The sequence below is a fragment of the Indicator indicator genome, chromosome 3 (genome assembly GCF_027791375.1).
Source record: "Indicator indicator isolate 239-I01 chromosome 3, UM_Iind_1.1, whole genome shotgun sequence".
NCBI lineage: Eukaryota > Metazoa > Chordata > Aves > Piciformes > Indicatoridae > Indicator > Indicator indicator.
The window spans coordinates 16,774,873-16,796,682 of record NC_072012.1 but is presented as its reverse complement, the minus strand read 5'-3'; the positions used below and the strand labels follow the sequence as shown (position 1 = coordinate 16,796,682).

At 42.4% G+C, this 21,810-nt stretch overlaps 1 protein-coding gene across 1 annotated transcript; it reads right to left on the bottom strand.

The window, feature by feature from the left end:
- Nucleotides 1–576: 576 nt before the first annotated feature.
- On the bottom strand, nt 577–21,201 carry DHTKD1 (dehydrogenase E1 and transketolase domain containing 1). Its single transcript, XM_054399445.1, has 17 exons — nt 21,039–21,201; nt 16,520–16,675; nt 15,566–15,777; nt 13,924–14,118; nt 13,354–13,623; nt 11,862–12,033; nt 10,054–10,252; nt 8,902–9,214; nt 7,784–7,868; nt 6,993–7,132; nt 6,506–6,656; nt 5,211–5,317; nt 3,972–4,136; nt 3,568–3,650; nt 2,225–2,394; nt 1,648–1,733; nt 577–1,061 (listed from the first exon to the last, which is right to left on the bottom strand). Exons 1-17 carry the CDS (start codon nt 21,199–21,201, stop codon nt 960–962), a joined length of 2,769 nt encoding a protein of 922 aa, XP_054255420.1. The 3' UTR covers nt 577–959.
- Between the last annotated feature and the right edge of the window lie 609 nt (nt 21,202–21,810).

Below are 21,810 nucleotides of genomic sequence, written 5' to 3'. Positions count from 1 at the left end.
CTAAAGTCTCAACAACAGGACACATTCTTGAGAACTGGTGAGACAGAGCAGCAGCCTGCAACTGGAAAAGATGGTTTATTAAATGCACTTCTCTTTGGCTTTACTAATGAGAAGCTGCACATTCCTTGTCAACACAGAAGACTGAATACAATCTTAGGATTAAGGAAGGAAAAAAAAAAGAAAGAAAACAACAAACCAGAAGGACACTGAGAAGAATTTCCCAGGTAGGAGGTAGTGTCACTCTTCAGGCTAGCCTAAAAACTGGTTTAGCCTCAACAAAATATGGCTTGAAAATATGGCACAATCCCTGCAGCAGCTTTCTACTCTGCAAGCTTGATGTGAAAGCATACCTTCTCCTAGCAAGAGAACCAGTGGTGCCTGAAGCCTTCAGAAGCCATCCTGAAGCTCTCCCACCACCCCAGGAATCTTGCTTTAAGAACTACTATGTTGAAAAGAGCAGCAATAGCTGCAACAGATCCATTCCTGACCCACTGGAAAATAAAAGAGAAAATCTACAACACTCTGCTATAGAACAGCTCATTCCCAGGCATGGGGAAGCATTTATTGAACCAAACAGCACTCACACTTCTGTGGAGAGAAACTGTCCCCATGCATTACTCCAGAGAACTGTCAGGTGCAGGTAAACAACATGGTACAAGGTATTTTATAGCCACTTCACTGATCTGCCCCATGAACTGTTTTTTTTTTTCTTCCACTCTAAAAAGATGTTTTGTAGAAAATACTAGAAGAGAATAAGAAGTATTGAGAGTAAACAGGCATCAGTGTTCATTTTTAGGTGTTCTCCTACATGAAAAAATGGCTTTGTCATTACAGAACTTGTTCCAATTATTTTTTTTCCATTTTGGAGAACTATGAGTCTTAGAGGGTCTGGGTTTTGTTGTTCTTCTCAGGAGAAGGCACCAGACATGACTATCAGCAGACGTCTGTCCATTGAAAATTTAGATAAATGTGTTGGTAAGAACATCTTCCTGCTGCTGGTGGTGTAAGGTTCCAATGCCAACTGCTGGAGCCGGTAAAGGAGGTCTACTCACAAGACGGAGCTGAAATTTGAGTCAGGAGGAAATAATTAATGAAGTACAAGCACAGGATTGTATCTTGAGGTCCTCTGATGCCATGGTGACATCTGCTGTCATATACTAGGTATTCTCAGTTGGAAATAATGCAGGAAGTCATCCTCCATCTCCCAAAGGCCATGGCTCCAAGAACATTTTAGCGCATGATCCTTGAGAAACCTGGTCTAACAGGACATGTCCATTCCCATAGCAGGGAGGTTGGAACTAGATGATCTTTAAGGTCCCTTCCAACCCAAACCATTCTATGATTCTATGATCTGCCAAAGTGAATGACAGCTTTGCAATCTCCAACTGCTCACTCCAAGCATATTGTTTCCTCCCTGGGATCTTTCATCATCCTGTCTATTTTGACCAAACACTAGATAAAGAGAAAGCTCCAGGTCTGCTCATCACCATTAAATGGTGCTGCAAGGAATGTAAGTAGCTCAAATTAGAAGACACATTTGGTTACTACATCAAGATTAGTTATTTTGTAGAAGCAACACACAATTCTGTATTCAAGGAGAACTTAAAACTTAGTTTTAAAAACTAAAACACCATGGGCACATCTTACCTTAACCCCCAGCTGCCTTTCAAACCGTGGTGACACAAAGGACCATGGACCCATGTTCTGAGGTTCTTCCTGACTCCAGATGAAGACTAAAGGAAGGATAAGGGTACATTAGAAATGCACTCGGCAGCTCCCAAAAAACCAAGTTTTTTTCTTTTGTAGCACCTCTACCTTTTTTGTTTTGGCACTCACTTTGAAATTAAGGCTTTTCCAGGTTGAATTCCCTTGCAACCACAGCTTGCTGAAGTCAAACTAAAAGGATATCCACCATTAGGGTATACAGTGTGCAGATTCTGCTTTTCTACTGGTGTTTAGCTGTTTAAAAGACGACTGCAAAAACTCATGCAGAAAATGTCCTTACTTTCACTAGTGCTTTATGGAAGCTGACAACAGCCAAGAGACAAGTTCTTTCAGCAGAAGTGGTAAATATTTTTATTATCCCACCTTAGAAACACTAGAAGTACAGGGGGGAGTGCAAAAAGGAAAAAGCCACTACAAGTCTTCATCCTAAAAGGCAGGCAACAGATCTGGTTCAGTATTTCAAAGAGTCTAGAAACACGAAAGTTGAAATCTGGCTGACCTTTCACATGGCTGTATTTGCTCAGCTCTTGCTGTAGAGCTTCCAAGGGGAAAGGACACAATTCTTCAAGTCTCAGAATAGCTGTATTGTGCTGTTTCTCTCCTAGTGTCTCTCTCTGCTTCACCAAAGCATAGTAATGTTTACCAGAACAGAAAACCACCCGGGTGACACTAAAGGGAAAAAAATAAATGTTTCCAGGTTCAGTGTTTTAAAGAAACTCTGAACAGAACAGTTTCAGCCTGTAAACAAAAACAACCAGCCAAACTTTAAATTGCTACCCTAGACCATCTTTTCTCTTCTTTGCCTTCCATCCCACTCACCTCCATCAGATGGCAAACTTTGGGCACACTATGCCAGAGCTCAGAGTTCCTGCTTCTTCAGTAATCCTGGGAAAACCACCTTACAATGGGATTCACCTCTCTCAGCTTTAATCATCTAAAAATTAAACACCTAGTTGAAGCTAGTCATCTGTGTGGTCTGTAGAGACTACACCAGCGAGGGACAGAAGAATCTCCAGAGAACAGTTCTCTTCCCTGCCAAAGAGGGACTGCCTGCTGGAGATATGTAATGCCCTCCAGCAATCAGAGAGGTCTTGGCTGCCTAACCTTACTGGAGATAAACCTCACCCCTTTTGCCTCACTATCTGATTTAAAAAACCACAAGATGCTAAGATGCTTCCAGCCTTTCAATTGTGAATGAGGATGCAAACATAAGGGATGCTGTCAGACTCTGGTACTACTGGGACAAGGACCAGACTAGAGCCTTAGGAGGGAAAAAATAAAGGCCAGAACTGCCCACTGTGAACAGGATTCTCTAAAATACCTGAAGGGAGTGAGACAGACACACACCATTTATTATTGCCCTAACTTCACTTCATCAGCTCAGGTGTTCCAACAACAGAAGAAAAATTCTGCATCTCTTGAGCAGCTGAGCCTAGTTGAGGGGATTCTTGCCCACAGCAGGGAGGTTGGAGTAGATGATCTGTGAGGTCCCTGTGAAAGCCATTCTATGATTCTATGATTCAGTTAACAGCTGCTCCTAGTGACTGTGAGCTAATGGGTATGGTGCAGAGTAGCACCCAACAGATCAGTAACTATGGTCACAGCCTCCCTGTGGGGATAAAGGATGAAAGTCTGAACACTTTACTACTATGCAGAGAGATTTAACTACCAACCAATAAAGAGATGAAAAGGAGAGAAACAAGTAAAACCCGAAGTTATCCACCATAAAGCAATATCTTACCCCTTAAGTCACCTCTTTCATATTACCTCAAACTTGAGCTGTTAGGTAGGAGAAAGGGACAGGACATCCTTTCTGAGCTTTTGCTCTGAGAAAGGAGTTACCTTTTAGGATCTACAGAGGAGTCACCAAGGACAGGCTTGAATGTTGTTCTTGGAGCCATTTCTTCAAAACTTGATACAGCAGCCTGCACAGGGAAGAGTTGGAAGTTACAAAACCTTGCTGCCTTTTTCTTTGGACCAGTTAGGAATGGATAGAGACAGGGTTTTGTAAGTACAAAAGATACAACCTTCCCTCTTCCTCCCATTCACACTCATATGAATGAAAGATTATATAACAAGATTCTCAAGAAGACCACCAGACTCTGAATGAACTCAACATCTAGCTCACCTCCACCCAGCTTTAATCCTCAACGTATCCTGCCCCAAACAGACAAAGCCCCCTCAATTTGACCCCAAAAGAGAGAGAGGAAAACTAAGAAAAAGGAAAAGAGAGTTTTGCAGCTTACAGGTAGTCTGAGTAACACTTTAGGAGAAGCAACAATGAGAGGTTTCCTGAAGTTTCGGATCATTTGCCGACGGAGTAAATGGAAATACTGTGCTGGGGTGGTGGGATGCACAACTGACATGTTGACCTGGTCCCCATCGACTCCCTCTTCAGAGCTGTCACACATCTATGTAAGGGGAGCACAGTAACACCTTGTCAAGAAGCAAGCAGTGAGCCAAATATACAAGACAGAATCCAAGCACACAAGCTGACTAGAATAAGAACAGAAGAGCAAATATACCAATCCAGACAGATTGCAATGGAAGAACAACTTCAGAGAAGAAATGGCTGTAGCTTTTAACTGCTAAGATTGTATCTGAACTGCCTCCTAGCACACAGTAACCAGGGCATGACAGTTTGAATTTTTAACAGTGGAGAGGTCATAACTCCATCAGAGTCACAGCACCCCTGTTACAAACCCGTCCTTAAGCCATTGATCAGATGCAAGGGCTTTCATTTACTTACTATAGTCACAAGGGCACAACAGTGGATTATTTTATCATTTTTTTGGTAAAAATGTGCCACAGATTGACTACCTGATATTTCATAGTGTCCAGCATTCGATTTGTGTGCTTTGTGCCTAGTGGATAGATCTGTGGGTGGATTGCACAAGACAGTGGATGCCTGTTTCAGATGCCAGCCCTCCAGATGTGTTCTATTAGAGGTCTGCTATTTGCAGTTCAGCAGTTTTGACTTGCTACTGGACTCACTCTGGTACAGTGACATTGCTGAGGAGGAGCACACAGAAAACAGACAGCATGGAGTAGTGAAGCACATCCCATTAGGGCTGTCTGCAGAGCGCACAGGGCCTCTGCAAACACCATGCAAATCTCACATTAGGAAATTCCATGTTCCCAGACACTCACCTGGGCAGGTGACAGAGATGCAAGAAGAATAGCAAGCATTTATTACAGGGTTCTGTCAGAGTCTTGCACCAGAGCTCTTGTGGCAGCACTCAAACAAAAACTCCTTCCTCACCACTTCTAGATCCAACATGTTCTCATCACAGTCCCCTTTCTTCCACTAATTTCAGCCCAGCCCATTCCTATCTCATCATGGTGGATGATCCTGGTATGCCTCCAGCTTCTGATGTCACCAGCAGGTACATCAAGAGTGGGGCATTTTGTGGCAAGACTCCCAGAGCACTGATTTCCAGTGCTGTGATGGGGGATATGTGAATCTGAGAGGGGTGGTGGAATACCTGTAAGAACCTTTCCATCCGGCAGGATGAGTGTTCTGGGCCTGCACCATCATAGCCATGGGGAAGAAGAATTACTATCCCACTCTGCAAAAGCCACTTGGCCTCACCTAAAAACATACAAGGAGAAATGAAATAATTATTTCCACAGGACATAAACCCCCCCCCTTCAAAACAGTACTTTGCATAAACTCCACAGGAAGAAAAGCATAGCTGATTTCCACACCATTAAATACAACCTTAAAACCTGCTGCTGGCATTTAGCCACAAGATTCACAGCATGAAACAGTACATACAAGATGACTTGAAGTTTCTGACATTACCATATAACTTTGGGCTTCCACAAATCATAAGCTTCTATGTGAAGCAGTGAAGGTTTCAAAACTTTCCCTAAAACACCGTTGTATACAAAAATCCTCTAATGGAATTGTCCTCTTGACTAATAGGGGTGCTCAAAGGTAACTCTCTTCAGTAAGAAAATACCTGACCTCATTGCATATTTTGTGTGTCCCTTGTCATTTGGTCCTCTGCAGGTGTGACCCAGGGAGCATCCTTTGAGGCAGTTCTAGCTAACATGGCAGTACTAGCCACAGGCTAGTTCCCCTGGGCTCCACCAAATCTCCTGCACTATTTAAGGGATTAAAGTTAAGCCCTAAATGTAATTCACCTCAGCATCAAGTATGTGTTGACGAGGGGTGGGATAAGACGGCCTCTGAATTTCCGCTTACGAGTACAGAGGAAGTGCAGAGGCCTAACAGAACCTAGATGCCAAACATCTGGACACTTACATACAAAGAATCCCACTCTAGAAATCCATCTCAGCATTTTCTTAGCATCCTCCATCTCAGAAAGGTCTTTTGTCAATATCTGAGCACTCAGAAAACAGCAAACTTAGAAGATGGTTTTAAGGCATTGTTGTGGGCTTGTTTGTTTTAAATAATCACCATTTTCCTTCTGTATTCCTTCAGGAATTTTTCAGATGCCTCATGAAGGAAAGATATAGCCTAAAAAGCTATCAACTATTTATACAACCAGTAAAATAAATGGGGGGAGGGGAAGAGAGGCCATTAATATAATGAACTGTCCTTTTGGAATGACTCTTTTCTGGGTGGGATGTCTTTCATTTTAGGTAATCTTTAGAGAAAATCTCCACAGAAATCAGGCAAACTCACAAGACTTATTGAGAAAATAGAATTCTTTTCTCAACATGCTACCCTTTTAAAGATGAAAGATTTGCTAAAAAACACGCCTAGTACAACTTATTAATTTTTAAATATATTAGCTCCTTGTACACTTACCTCCAGAGATGAAAGTGTCAAATATAATCTGGGCTCCATTAAAGAAGTCTCCAAATTGAGCCTCCCAAATTGGCAGTAACTTAGGGCTCTCAATACTCATTCCATATTCAAAACCAAGCACAGCTTCTTCAGACAAGGGACTGTTACTCACCTAACAAAAGGAAATTATTGGGAGAGTCGGGTGAGGAAGATGACAACTCAGGGTTAAGAACCTTTGGAACCAGGCACATCAGTGCTAGGTACACTGAGGACATGCACTTCTAAAGGCAGCTGATGGTCACCTCATTTTTTCCTTTCGAATGAAGGCACTGACAGAAAAAGAATAGCAGCTGATCTCTCCAGGAAAAGCAAAGCCCCCCCCTTTTTAAATTCGTCAAGTTTTTACGTCTGTATCTGTGCTTACCAGAATATGTCTCAGCAACTTTAAAATATGCGTTCTGTTTCAGCACAGTTTGAAGAAGATTGTCTTGCGGATTATAGAACCTACCTCTAGGAAACCTTTCTGGTCTGGGGACATATGATTCAGAGGAATATAGGTATCATCTGTCTCTTGGCAAACCAACATTGCATGTCGCTGGCTAAAGGTTCCTCTGCCAACATCTTGTCCACTTAGTCTGATATTAAATCCTTGCCAAGCAATAAGCAAAACACTGGATTAGCAATTTGTGTAAAAAGAAAACATACAGGGCATCAACTCCTCTATTCTTACATATTACTTCTCCTGTTATGTCTCTTCTTGGATTTCCCCTCATCAACAACATAAAATCTGATGGAATTCTTAACCAGAAATAGCACCAGCTCACAAGTACAGAAATGCTCAGACATTTCTCTTTTCTCCTTTCTGCAGCCAAGAATTATTTTGTGGTAAATGGTTCCATTTACTGAAGCACACTGCAAAATATATACATTCTATACAAGTAAATGGAGATTTGAATTCAGGCTAAAGAGGAGGGGAAAGAAATAGCAGCACGAAACACACTGTTAAGTATTTGTGAGGCCCCACTGATGTCAGCTGCACTGCTTATGTGCTTCACTCCATGCACAAATGTTCTGGAGGAGTGGGAGGGAGCAACAACTCTTTGAAGACATCTAGTACTCAGTCTACAAATAGTAGTGGCATACAGGATTTCTATTTACCTTCTCTGCGTGCTACTAACACAAAAGCAAATTGTCAATTTATACATCATATCAATCTTTAGAAACATCTAAGCCTAATGTTATACTTTACTGACATCAGAGCAAAAATACTCTGTTGTCTGCTGTCCATTTGCCTCTTACCTTGACTCAGCAGGGAACCAAAAGCTAAAGTTTCAGCTGTTGCCCAGTCCAGCTTTGTTCCTTCCTCCATTTTTTGAACTCTTGACTAAACACATAAACAACAAGGAAAAGTTACTATTTTGCCTTTTTCCATCTGTGGTACAGATCAGTATCAGAAGCTAGGAAAAAAATAGAACACTAGACAGAGAAATGCCTTTGTTTCTGCATCCAGATTAGGTTGGCTTGGAATACACATTGTCTTGTTTCAGCACATCCAGAAGTAGATTGCCTTGAGGGCCACAGAACCATAGATAACCCCTATGTTCACTTACCAGTCAAGACACTGTCAAATGACAAATTAGATCATAGTCTGAAAATACTAAAAATCTTAGCAGAGCACAAAGTATACTCCTGACAGACTCTTGGTTCATCTGGTTAGCGGCGATGCAAGATACTAAGTGTAAGTATTTCAGTCTCCAGCCAAATGATCATACTCAGCAGTGGTGGTCTTGGTTTGGGCTAGGAAGACAACAACCAGTCTTCTGAACTATTCAACTCAAGGCCGTAAGGCTGCCAACTAGACAGTGGCACATGGTCATCATTCATCAAAGGGAAATGTTCACAAATCCAAACCAGTCCAATTATCACACACAAACTTAGGAGCCATCAAAATCTGACTGTCAGACTTGGCCACATGTGCATACTTACGTTTCTGTATATAAAATATAAACACTCCCTACTGGCTTTAGAAACTGTGTACACGATTACCAAGTTCCTGATTCATTCTCTCAGAAGGTACTCATTATAATCATAAAGTACATAAATGAGAGTAATTTATCATAACAGTTTCCATTATTTGTAAGAATAATAAACCGTATTTTCTATAAGCTTTTTTCTTCATTGCAACAGAGTATTGTTGACATAACAAAATTATATGGTCATCTTTGGAGGAGAGGGCGTGTCTTTCTTCAAAATTGAAATAACAATGGCATAATCTTAGCCTTGAATAAGAGCAAGCTGCTTTCCTAGAGGATACTACACTGTTCTCTAACTGGCAGCCCTCCTGTGTTTAGAGTTTTTCCTGCAATGGGTCATATCTTTATGCAATAAGACTAGAAACATCATTATATTCTACTGACCTGTGCATAGGTCTTCAGAAGATGGCTGTGCATCTGGAGTTCTTCAGGCACCTCTACAGACTTGACTCCAATAAACTGCAGAAGTGGTACAGGCATACCTGTGTCCCAAGTGGTGATTTTAGCAGAAGGCTCGACGAAGCCTTTCCAGTGAGCCTGCAGGTTGGTAGGAGGTGGACTATACAAAGTCATGTTGGCAAGATGATCATTCAGCTTAGAATAGTATGTTGTCTTTATCTCAGACACTTCAGCCTCAGTCATGAGTCCAGAAGCTATTAGGTGTTCTGCATATGTGTCTGGGATACTCTTACGGGATCTGTCAGAGAGGGAATCAAACCCCATAGTCATTAAGCCTGAAGTGTCACTGTAGAACAAGGAAATACCACCTTACTACTGTTGATACCATGGGCAACTAAAATAAATGATGTCCTGGTGCATTATATTCATTTGCATCGTTTACTGTCCTGGCATTTCCAGAACAGTAACAATTTTCTTGGATATCTGCTTTACAGTCCTTTTTTATTTAATTTAAAAAGTGCTTGTAGTTGGCAGGTACAGATTAAAGCAAGTCAAACCCCACTCCTAGTCAGACTGAATTTGTGCTATCATGCATATTTTCTTCAGACAAATTGACAGTCGGACTTCAATGTTAGCTGAGAACCAAGCCATCTATTCCATAAACGCTTCACCAAAAGTAGTAGAATTCACTGGCCAGCAAATTTTTCTTTGAGGATAAGGATGAAATCTGAATATACAAACAATGATTAAGTCCCTGCTGGAACCAGCAGGACCAGGCAAAGACACAAACATCACAGTGGCTTCCTGCCCATTCTCCCACATTATCTACACTTCCCCTTGGCACACAGAAGACAACTTTGCAGTCTTATTACTAGTGATCATGAATATGAAATCCAAGCTCTGTGTGCAAGATTGTTCTCTAGGAGGCATCAAGCTGCATATCCAAGAACCAGCACTAGTGGTTGCCTTCCTTAAGGTCAAGGCCTGATGACAGTGTGGCTGCACTTACATAAAGACTTGTGGTAAGGCACGGGATCTTCATTATGACTTCTATGACAGTAGCAGGCAATACTGAGTTGGTACAAACACAAGTACATTTTGGGTTTCCCCATCACAGGGTGTTAAGGATACAATTACCTGATGATTTTGTACATGGTGGGGTTGGTGAAGAACGGCTCGTCAAGCTCATTGTGGCCCCACTGCCTGTAGCACAGCAAGTCTACTATCACATCCCTGCGGAACAGCCGTTGGTACTCGACAGCCAGTCGTGTGGCACGGACAACTTCCTCAGGATCGTCCCCATTCACATGGATAACTGCACATCCAACAATTTTACCTGCCCAGAGATTCAAAACATAACATCAGTAATCACACCCAAACCCTTCTAAAGAAAGGAGGATGCACCAACTCTGCTGCAAACTACAGACTCATCTGAAGTGTATTTAACTAAAATCTATAAAAGATGCTCTTTGTGATGAGAGCTGGGGTGAAATGTAGGAGTCTTCCCTGAGAGAAATTAACTCAACCTCTTGTGTTTGTTGCAAATTTGAGCACAACTTTCTTGGCAGTACTAAATTCCCAGAGGACTTTCTATACACCGTTCCTGCATCTCATTAATCTGGATAGAAGTCTGCAGGGAATAGAAGAGAACTATTTGATCACTTCTCTTTCAAGCAAAAACTGAGGTTTTTTTCCTTCTTATCCTAATCTATCATTACTGTGAACTTCTACAGGCTAGAAACAATCTTCTCCTTTGTCAGTAGTCATTCTATCCACTGCTCCTCCAGAAAGAAAGGTCTCTTCATTAAAGAGAACACTGCAAAATTCAAACACCTTAACACTATCTCCTCTATGACAGTTTGGTTGCAAATCTTCCTACAATGGAGTGATGCTTCTCTTGTGCCTTATCCTCCCAAATTCTGGAAAATAAAGATACTTCAGCCATTCCTAACCCACATCAATTTTTTTCTCTATAGTAAAATCCTGAAGCCCACATGGATAACACCCCCCACACACACACCTCACTAGACAGGTAAGAAGAAAGAAAACTTTGATTGCAGGGGGGAAAACAAAACAAAAACCAAACCAAACCAAACCAAACCAAAAAACCACCACCACAACAAAAAACCTACAAACCAAAACAAACAAAAAACTTCCCACAACACAAAACCAGCCCAGGGAAAAAGTAATAACATATGCTATCTACCTTATCAGATTGAATGAATCTACCTGTTCAGTTTGATGAAACTATAAGACAAATAAAACCACTTGATGTTGTCTTGAAATCGTGTATTTTCAATTATAGGAAACATACACAGTGGAAGTAACTACTACATTTCGGATCTTGCTGAGTGTAACACACCACTTTAACACTAAGAAAGAACAGTCCAAAACAAAAGACTTCTAGTTTAAGCTTAGAAATGGCATAAGCCTCATCTTTTAATTACAAGCTCAACAAACTCAGTTGACAACGAAACAGAAAAATAAATGAGTATCTGATTTACAAACCTTGCTCAGAAAACACACTGGAATGACTGTGATTAAATTTAACAAGTTAGATTTAAAATACATCTATTATACACTCCATCACAACACATTTTAAAAGCTGTCAATGACATGGCAGAAAAGAAATGAGTAATAAAGACTTCACATTAAATCTTGCAAATATTTTATTATGTGACAAGATTTTTTTTCCTTGCTATTTAGTCTTTGCCATAAAGTAGATGGGGGAGTGCATATTTTTAGCATCTGAATTTTTGCTAGTGGGAGGTAATAATCAATAGTAATTTTCATTTCTACTCTATCATGAAAATGGTGCTATATTTCTCTAACCCCTGAGTTGGCAGGAACTTGGTATAAAAAGCCCATAGCACAGCAAACGTACACACTGGAGTTAAAAATGCTGACACAACAGGCAACGTCCCTTCTGATTCAACTATACATACCAATATCACTGCAGTACAGAGATGATCTTCCTCGCTCTGGAGGAGTGGTATAGCCTAGCTGGTTATTAACAATCAAATGGATGCTCCCACCAACTCTGAAATGTGGTAGATTAGAAAGGGTCAGTGTTTCAGGAACAATCCCTTGCCCAGAGAAAGCAGCATCACCATGAACCTGTATTAGGGAAAAAGATAGAAAAATCTCATTAGAAAACACTGGAGGAACAGCAAAATCAAAACCATAACTCATTAAGCAAGACCTTTTAAATTGAGTTGTTAGAAACAGTAAGGCTGCAAAAGACCTCTAAGATCATCAAGTCCAACCATCAACCCAACACCACGATGCCCACTAAACCATGTCCCTCAGCAGCACATCTACACAGCTTTTAAATACCCCCAAGGATGGTGACTCAACCACCTTCCTGGGCAGCCCGCTCCAATGCCTGACCACTCTTTCAGTGAAAAAGTTGCTTCTAATACCCAATCTAAAACTCTTCTGCACAAACCTGAGGCCTTTTCCTCTTATCCTGTTGCTAGTCACTTGGGAGAACAAATAGTTTCAGCTGGATCCACTTCTTAACCCCTTTCAGACCACTCTCTTCATGATTTGAGAGTTTACATAGTTTTATTGCTGATAAAAAATCATAGCGGCCAAGACCTGTGCATGACTGCCTGAACTGGAATTCACCAATAATCTCTTAAAACTGACCCACCAGTGTATAGGCGACTTTGCATGGCCTAACGTTGGGGTTCTCATTTTTAAAAAATGAGAACAATAAGAACTTGCCTCCTCTTTTCTCAGTAGTTCATATTCCCCTTTCTGCTTTCTCTCAGGATCCACAAAACATTTGTTTAACTGAAATATGTTTTCACTTCTATCTGTAGCCTCCTTCAAGTTTATTACACTTCACAGGAGAATAGTTCTGCTATTTTCACTCCTGGCTTTAGAAATGGTTAAGAGATTAACTCATTTGTATTTCCAAGTTGAATACAATTCAAGAAAAGATTTACCAAGGAACCATTGGTAAATCCACAGCTATAAAAGACAATTCAAAGAGTAAAAACTGATTCCAGCAGATTCTTAAACAGTACCATGATAAAATAACAAAACTCTAAATCCTCTTGCATATTTTGCAACATTGTTGATAGATCTTCTCCAAAATCTTTTAATTTAGAAGAAGGCTAGCAGTAGTGGTTTAAATGCGCAAGTGGTCTGTGAGGAAAGGTGCATATGGTTCTCAAAGCAGAGTATTATAAAAATAAAGGGTACCAATTGGTTCTTCAGAAATCTTAGAATTGGAACTATTTAAATGCCACATCACATATGCCACCTGGAAATCTTTCTTGCCCTCCTCCTTCTCTATAAAGGGGATCCCAGTTCTTTATACTCTACATTAATTCAATTTTGGTTGATTATTTCTACATACACCACTTCTCTTCACATCCTAGTCTGGGAAGTCCTATAAAGATCAGTTAGATATTGTGAGCAAAATACCTGCAGGCAAATAACTTTGTCCCCAGGCTGTGCAGAGCACTCTGGGGAGTAATCTCCATCAAGCAGAGTCTGTTGCCTTCCTCGAGTCTTGCCCACAGCCACTGGATTGATTGCTTCTAAGTGTGAAGGGTTAGGTAGCAAAGTGACGTGCACGGGCCTGTGGGAACCGAAGTCAAGATCCACAGAAGATGTCAGGTGGGAGAGAACATCCCCAATTGCTGCTGAATTCTCTGGAAACTCACTCAAACCATGCATCTTACGGAACATGAGCTGCATGGAAACAAATTTGGTTAAAACTCCTTTCCAATTCATTGCCATACTGAAAGAAAAACATTCACAGAACTGTATGCTTTCCTACTCCTGAAATTACAAGGGTGCTTCTGGTAACAGCACATAAAGCCCTTCACTAGATTTCTTCTACAAGTCTCTGCAGATACTTGGCTAAGTGCTGGCAGGAAGGGAGAACACTCTCACACAGGTAACTTTTTAATGCTCCAGCATTTGCAGTATGACAAACTTTGGCAGTTTCATTTTATTTCAAACCAGGCATAAAGATTATAAATCTCTTACCTCAGGTGGAAGCTGAAGTAAACCAGTGAGAAGATTAAGTCTTCCACGATGAGGCATTCCAAGAATGATATCTGTCACACCACTGTATGCACACATCTTGAACAACTCATGGAAGAAACCCATCATACTCTCTGCTCCTTCACCACCATACCGCTTCACTGTGGCAAACTTTGTGGCTAAGAAGTGATCAAACTCCTATTAAAAACAGAAGAACTTCGGTATTAGGCTATTTTAAGCAGCAATCTTCTGTTTATAAACTTGAAATACAATTTATGTTTGTACCTTTAAAGTCTCAGCTCATCCTTCACCCACACAGTCCACAAGCTATGATGACTAGAAGAAATCAGCTCTTATCTTCTCTTAAGCAGCAAAATATTGAAGACCAAACTTTCTCTCTCAAGCATGGAAGAAGATTCATGAAGAAATACACCACCAGAGCAATTCGCAAATTCCTTGATAGTTTGCCTTGGAAATCAAGGAATGGTGTTCTTCTATAGCATAAAACTTAACTACCCTAAGATGCAAAGTGCTAGAGAAGCACAGTGTTTCATTTTGATAACTATTAGACACAGTCCTTAGTACACAGGTAGACAAATGCTTGAGAGAAGGAAAATAAACAAACCTATATTTACTTTATTTTCCTCTCACTCCTCCCACTTCATCTACTCCTAAACAGCTCTCATAAGTGGCAAAGTTTTGGAAGTGTTGAAGTGTCTGCAGTGTTTTGCAACTGACAACTGAAAATAAATGAAGTCTGTAACTGAAAAGGGAAGACTGAGTCACAGCCTAAGACCCAAGTCAACTGCTGAACACATTGTAGTTAAGCAAAATTTAGTTTTAAGGATTAAGGTACACAAAACTAATCACATATAGAAGCATTTTTTTTTTTTTGCCTGTCAGGGTTGAATTCAACACTTAAAGTATAGTTTTAGTCATACTGAAATCAAAATAAGGTACATCAGAGTCCAAATTTCAACCTCCTGTGTCACTGTCAAATTCCTCTAACTGCCAAAGAGGCAAGAAAAATACAAAATGTGCCACATACTTCTGTTTGGTCATTGGCAAATATTACACTCAACACCTCTTTCACTTGTAAAACTGAAAACAGGGAGGGCTTCACAGATCCTGCTCTTCTACCTTTCTATCCTTCTGGATAACATGGGATGAAAAGCAGGTGGGGGGGAGCAGAGAGAACATTTTTCACAGTATAAATGTATTGGAATACATTTTTTCTATACATTTTGCAAGTACATAAACCTTTCACTTCTTTACAGAATGCATTGTACGAAAGGTTCCTTTGCTGAAAACCAGCAAATTTAACTATGCCATACAGCAAACATCTCAGTCCAGATCTGAAGTATTTTCCTAGAAATAATTTCCAAAGTAATTGATCCAAATCAAAAGGTTTGCTATTTGCTATTTGTTTCAATAACAGCTGCTAAGTAAATTCAACAACAACCTTCACTGAGATTTGTGTATTCAACTTTTTCAGGCAAACCTTTGTACTGTTTCCTCTTGCACAGTGTGAAGGCCTTTCAGGATAGCAACTGTTCTTTTGCTGCATGAATAACATCTGGAACAGTAGAGGACTCATGACAGATTCCACAACTCTATTACAATCCAGCAATAGTGAACAAGGTACCTGGGACTCCAACATCAGTTTGCACAAGTGTTTTTTCTCTTCAGGTGTAAATGCTTCTTGTTTTAGCTCTTCGAATCTTTTAGTGAACCATTCTCTCTCCTCCAAAGTTGGAAGCTGGCTTGTTTCTATGGAAATATGCCCGCAGTATATATGGTCAAGGTAAGCCAACACATCCTCTAGGGAAGCTTCTTCTTTTCCCATGTTTAGAAGCCCTGTGAGAAACAGATGTTATTAGTCACTTTGGGGAAGGAGAGGAAATCACAAGACCTATACTGTTGTCTTGCAATTACATTAATATTTCGAGAGTACAGTTTCATGTCTTGTGTTCTTTCCTTCACTTAAATACAAAACTCAGGAATATTTTTCTAAGCACAATTCAGTGGTATTAATACAAGAGTCTCAGGCTTATTTTTAAGGTGCTCAAGATGCCTTTCTGAAATGAATGACACAAAGTCACTGTTTTTGTGACTAAGCATAGCATTTGGAATGTTGTGGTTCCAATGCCAGATGCATCACAAGTAAATAAGCATCTGTTTGGCAGATGGAGAAAATACAGCACAGAAAGAGACCCTCCTTTGTTAAAGGCCAGAGCAAGTGTTTAAGAGATCTGAGAAAAGCCAAGTCTTGACTTCTGGCCTTGTGCTCTGGCAGCTTCACAAGTGTTAAGTAGTATGATAAATCAGAATGTGACAGCAACAGAAGAAATTAATGTATAACCTCAGTAGTTTTAAGAGTAAGTAAAAATTGTTGTAGTTTCCAAAGATGCTAGAAGGTCACCAGCCATTCATTACATGATGATTTCTCAAAAAACCTAAAAGTAGGCTGAAGCCAACAATTTTCTGTCCAACAGCTTATTACTGATTGAACAGCCACTCAGTATTTGGCTCTTACACAGCAGACACAGCCACTCAATCATCTCTGAAGACAACTGCTATGATAAAACTGCAGACTTACCTGTAGTAATGAGAGGCCCTTGAAGAACTTCAGCCAACTCTTGGATTTCAGGTACCATGTTCGTAACAGCTTGGCCAGAGTACAATGGGTTTATTTTGGCTGCTTTGTGGCCATGTTCAGCATATGCAGTTATTAAACGAGCAAGAGCATGGTTAACTAAAACCAAAAAGAAAAGAGAACAGTAACACACGTACTCACATTTAATCCCTTCTCAGCACCAACACAGTAGTGTTCTGTCCATTGATAATCATCAAGGTTCTGTCTGGACAGATAATTTTTCTAAGCACTTGTTTTCACCTTATCATCCCATAACAGATCCCATCATTAAGTCCTAAATCTCCTCACTCATCAAATTTTCAAGCAAATGCATGCTAGATTTCTCCCAAGGCTTCCCTTATATTTAGACTCGTATAAACATATGCAAAGCTATTTCATTTTCACAGAATCACAGAAACATTCAGGTTGGAAAAGACCCTCAGAATCACCAAGTCCAACCGATAACCCTAGTCTACAAAGTTCACCCCTAAACCATATCTCCAAGCACCACGTCTAAACCTTTAAACACATCCAGGGGTTGGTGACTCAACCAGCTCCTTGGGCAGCACATTCCAATGCCTGACCACTCTCTCTGTGAAATTTTTTTTCCTAATGTCCACTCTAAACCTACCCAGTCACAGCTTGAGGCCATTCCCTCTTGTTCTATCATGAATTACCTGTGAGAAGAGACCAGCACCAACCTCTCCACAATATCCTTTGAGGTAATTGTAGAGAGCAGTGAGGTCTCCCCCCAGCCTCTTCTTTTTTAAACTGAACAGCCCCAGCTCCTTCAGTCACTCTTCATAAGATTTATTCTCCAGGCCCTTCCCCAGCTTTGCTGCCCTCCTCTGCCCTCACTCCAGCACCTCAGTATCTCTCTTGTACTGAGGTGCCCAAAACTGAGTAATAATGAATAAACAATACTTGAAGTGTGGCCTCACCCATGCCAACTACAAGAGAACAATCACCTCCCTGCTCCTGACAGACTTAGCATTTCTAATACAAGCCAAGATGCCATTGGCTTTCCTGGCCACCTGGGCACACTGCTTGCTCGTATACAGCTGCTTGTCGTTTAGAATCCCCAGGTCTCTTTCTACCAGACAGCTTTCCAGGCACACTTCCCCAAGCCTGTAGCATTGCATGGGGTTGTTGTGACTCAGGTGCAGGACCTGGCATTTGGCCTAGTTGAAGCTCATTCCATTAACGTTGGTCCATTGATCCAACCTATGCAATTCCCTCTGTAAAGCCTCCCTACCCTCATGCACATCAACACTGCCACCTAACTCAGTGTCATCTGTGAACTTACTGATGATAAACTCTATGTCTTCATCAAGATCATCAATAAAGATGTTAAACAGAAGTGGTTCCAGCACTGAGCCCTGAGGGACACCACTTGTGACCAGCCACCAGCTGAATTTAACTCCAATGACCACCACTGTTTGGGCCTGTTCAGCCAGCCAGTGCTCTATCCAGCAGTGTGTGCTCATCCAAGCCATGAGCAGCCAGTTTGTCCACAAGAATTCTGTGGGAAACACTGTCAAAGGCTTTTCGAAAGTCTAGATAGACAATATCCACAGCCTTTGCCTCATCGAACAGTCAGGACATCCTGTCATAGAAGGAGATCAGGGTGGTCAGGCAGGACCTGCCCTTCATAAACCCATTGTGAGTGGGCCTGATCCCATGGTTGTCCTCTATATGGTGTGTAATGGCACTCAAGATGACATTGCCTGGTACCGAGGTCAGACAGACAGGTTTATAGTTCCCCGGATCCTCCTTTCTTCCTTTCTTGTAGACGGGTGTTACATTTGCTACCTTCCAGCCCATTGGGACCTCCCCAGTTAGCCAGGACTTCAGGAAAGCAGTTTGGCAAGCACATTTGCCAACTCCTTCAGCACCCCTGGATGTAGCCCATCCACCCCATGGACTTGTGTGCATCTATGTGGCATAGCAGATCACTGACCACTTCCTCATTTATTGTGATGACCTTATTCTGCTCCTCTTCCCTGTCTCCTAGTTCATAAGGCTGGGTGTCCAGGGAACATCTAGTTCCAGTGCTGAAGACTGAGGCAAAGTAGGCATTGAGCACCTCAGCCTTCTCCTCATCCTTAGTCACTATGTTTTCCTCTGCATCAAATAATGGATTGAGATCTTCCCTAGTCCTCATTCTGTTGTTAATGAATTTATTGAAACATTTTTTATTATCCTTAATGGCTGTACCTAGGTTGAGCTCTAGCTGTGCCTTGGCTCTCCTAATTTTCTCCTGCATATCTTCACTACATCTTTATAGTCTTCATGAGAGACCTGTCCCCTCCTCCAAAGGTTTCAAATCTCTTCACAACAGGAGGTATGTCCAACCTGAGACTGGCATGGTATCAGTGTGCAAAGTCTTATCACCTCAGACAACTGAAGTTACACCATGCACTTCCCTGTCCTCGCTGGAATGACAGGAAGACAGAGTCTCAACACTTTGGGTTCTACAACCCCAAAACACATCTGTGTCTGCTGGAGCCACTAGGCAACAGCATGTGCACAAGCTGAGACAGACATACTAAAAATTTAACTATGTGAACTTGTTTTCCAACAGACATCAGAAATGTGCTGCTGCAGACATTCTGTATCGAGGTAAAAAAATTATCAAGATTAACAGAACTTGACCAGCTGAAAGGTCATGCACACAACATTACTGTCATTGAGCACATTGACACAGACCAGGTCGATAAATTGTAAATCAGTACAATATATTTGCAAGCAGAATCTGCTACAAATTAATTACATGAAACAGTTTATAATGCATTTCCAATGGGAGGAGGGGTTGCCCTGATGAAGATGCAGCGCTGACATTTTCCAAAACAATGCCATTTCTGAGACCATTTCACAAAGTTCTTTCTCTGACATTCGTATTTCCATTGCCAGCACTCTGCTGCAGCTGTTATGTTCACACAGTCTGCCTGTTTAAAACAGGCCCTTTTCTCTAAGGGGTTCTACAACAGAAGAGCATAACCTTAACGCCTCCCACAACGCTCTCAGCAAGAAAGCCATTTAAAAGCAATATTAAAAATCACAGAATCATAGAATGGTAGGGTTTGGAAGGACACCTGTGGAGACCATCTAGTCCAACCTCCCTGCTAAAGCAGGTTCACCTAGAGCAAGTAGCACAGGAATGCATCCAGGTGTGTTTTGAATAGATTCCACAAACTCTCTGGACAGTCTGTTCCAGTGCACTGTCAGTGTCAAAGGAAAGACGTTTTCTCCCATGTTTCTGTGTTCTAATTTGTGCTTGTTGCCCCTTGTCCTGTTGCTGGGCACTGCTGAAAAAGAGTCTGGTCCCATCCTCTTCAGATGCCCCTCAGATATTGATAAGCATTGAGATGATCCCATCTCAGTCTTTTCTTCTCTAGGCTAAACAGCCCCAGTCTCTCCTTGCAGTCCCCTCATCATCTTTGTAGCCCACAGCTGGACTCTTTCCAGTAGTTTCTTTTCTCTCTTGAACTGGAGAGCTCACAGCTGGACACAATACTCCAGATGTAGCCTCACTAGGGCAGTAGACAAGAAGCAGAACCTCCCTCAACCTGCTAGCCACACTCTTTGTAATACACCCCAGGTGATCATTTGCCACCTTCGCCTCAAGGGCACATTGCTGTCTCATGGTGAACTTGTCTGATGTATTGTAAAAATACATTAACTGTGTTTATCAGGGATGCTACTACTTCATGATGGGACTCCGTGTCCAGCACCTAACAAACCAGTGTCACTCCTGTTTCTGTGAGGCGGGATCAATTCCGACTGGAATCCCCATATGTGTTAATGTCGAGATGACACTCACCTCGAGAGTTTTCTGCTTTAAATGATTTTTCTGCACTATAAAATTGAGCTAAAGGCCACGCAGTTATTGCTACAGTAAACTTATCTGCACGTAGCCAGTTCAAGCACCATAGTATCAAAAAGGAAAATCCAAGGCGCATCGCACAGGTACTTTTGCGAGCACTAAAACTCTACAAGAGCAGATCGCTGAAGTAACTCCAGCAATTGACGCCGGCCACTTCGGCCCGCGGTGCTGCACCAGATACCAGCGAGCTTTCCGGGGAACCCAAGCGGAGGACTTTGCGGTCTCGGCCCCCGCAGAGCTGAGGGCAGGCTCTGCCCTGCGGCGAGTGAAAAGACAGCCAGGAGCCCCGGGCAGAGGCGACGGCTCCGGACAACGAGAAAAAAAGCATAAAGCGCCTCAGATCGACGCTTCAACGCCCTCGGACTTTGGGCCCCCCTCTCAGTGCTCAGTGGCCGTCGCCTTCCTGAGGCGAGTGTGGGGCCGCCAAGCAGAGCCCGAGCCGCGGCGGCGGGGACCCAGCCTCCCCCCAGGTCGCAGCAGGACCAGTAGCCCCCCAGCTCCGGGGCAGCCCCTCGCTCCGGGGCGGTCCCCACCGCCCTCCCCTCAGCCTAGTGCAGCCCCTGTGGAAAGTGTGCTGTAGGGGTGAATGTGTCCGACCTGCCTTGCCGCTTGCCCCAGCGCCGCGCGGCTCTGCCGCTCGCTCGCTCTCCGCTTTCCGCGGCTTGTAGCCATAGACGCCCCGCTCCGTGCGGTACCAGCGCCGCAGGCCACCCCGCCACAGCGCGCAGCGAACCGCGTTCGCCGCCGCAACCGCCGCCATAGCCGCCGCGCTGCCGAGCGCCAACCGACAGCCCCGACGACGACGACGCCCCCGCCACCGCCCCCGGCCGGGGTGGAGCCTCCGCTTCCCGCCTCGCTCCAGCTCCCTGAGGGGTGAGGTGGCGCCGGCGGCTCCAGGGCTGCGAGCAGTCAGTCAAGGTCTCAGCCGGGTGTACGTATTTTAATTCTGCATGTCCAGACTGTTCCTCTGATCCTTTCCACCACTTCAGAAGTATATTGAAGTGTATTGGTATTTCCTATTAAAAGGCTGCCTAAATTTCCTATTAAACGGTCCCTCCTGAAATATATTCATCTTGTGCATAGGGTATGCGGGACTGTGGTTAGACTGAGAAAAGACACAGTAACCTCATCACCTCTGGAAAACCTACCAAAAAAAGCATGAGTTATCAAAGACTCACAGAAGACCAAGTTGGAAGGGACCTCATAGATCATCTGGTCCAACCTTTCCTGACAAAAGCACAGACCAGAGAAGATGGCCCATCACCCTGTTCAGATGAATTTTTAAAAAGTGTCCAACGTTAGGATCTCCACCACTTCCCTCGGGAGGTTATTCCAATGGCTGATTATTATTGCAAAAATTTTCCTCTTG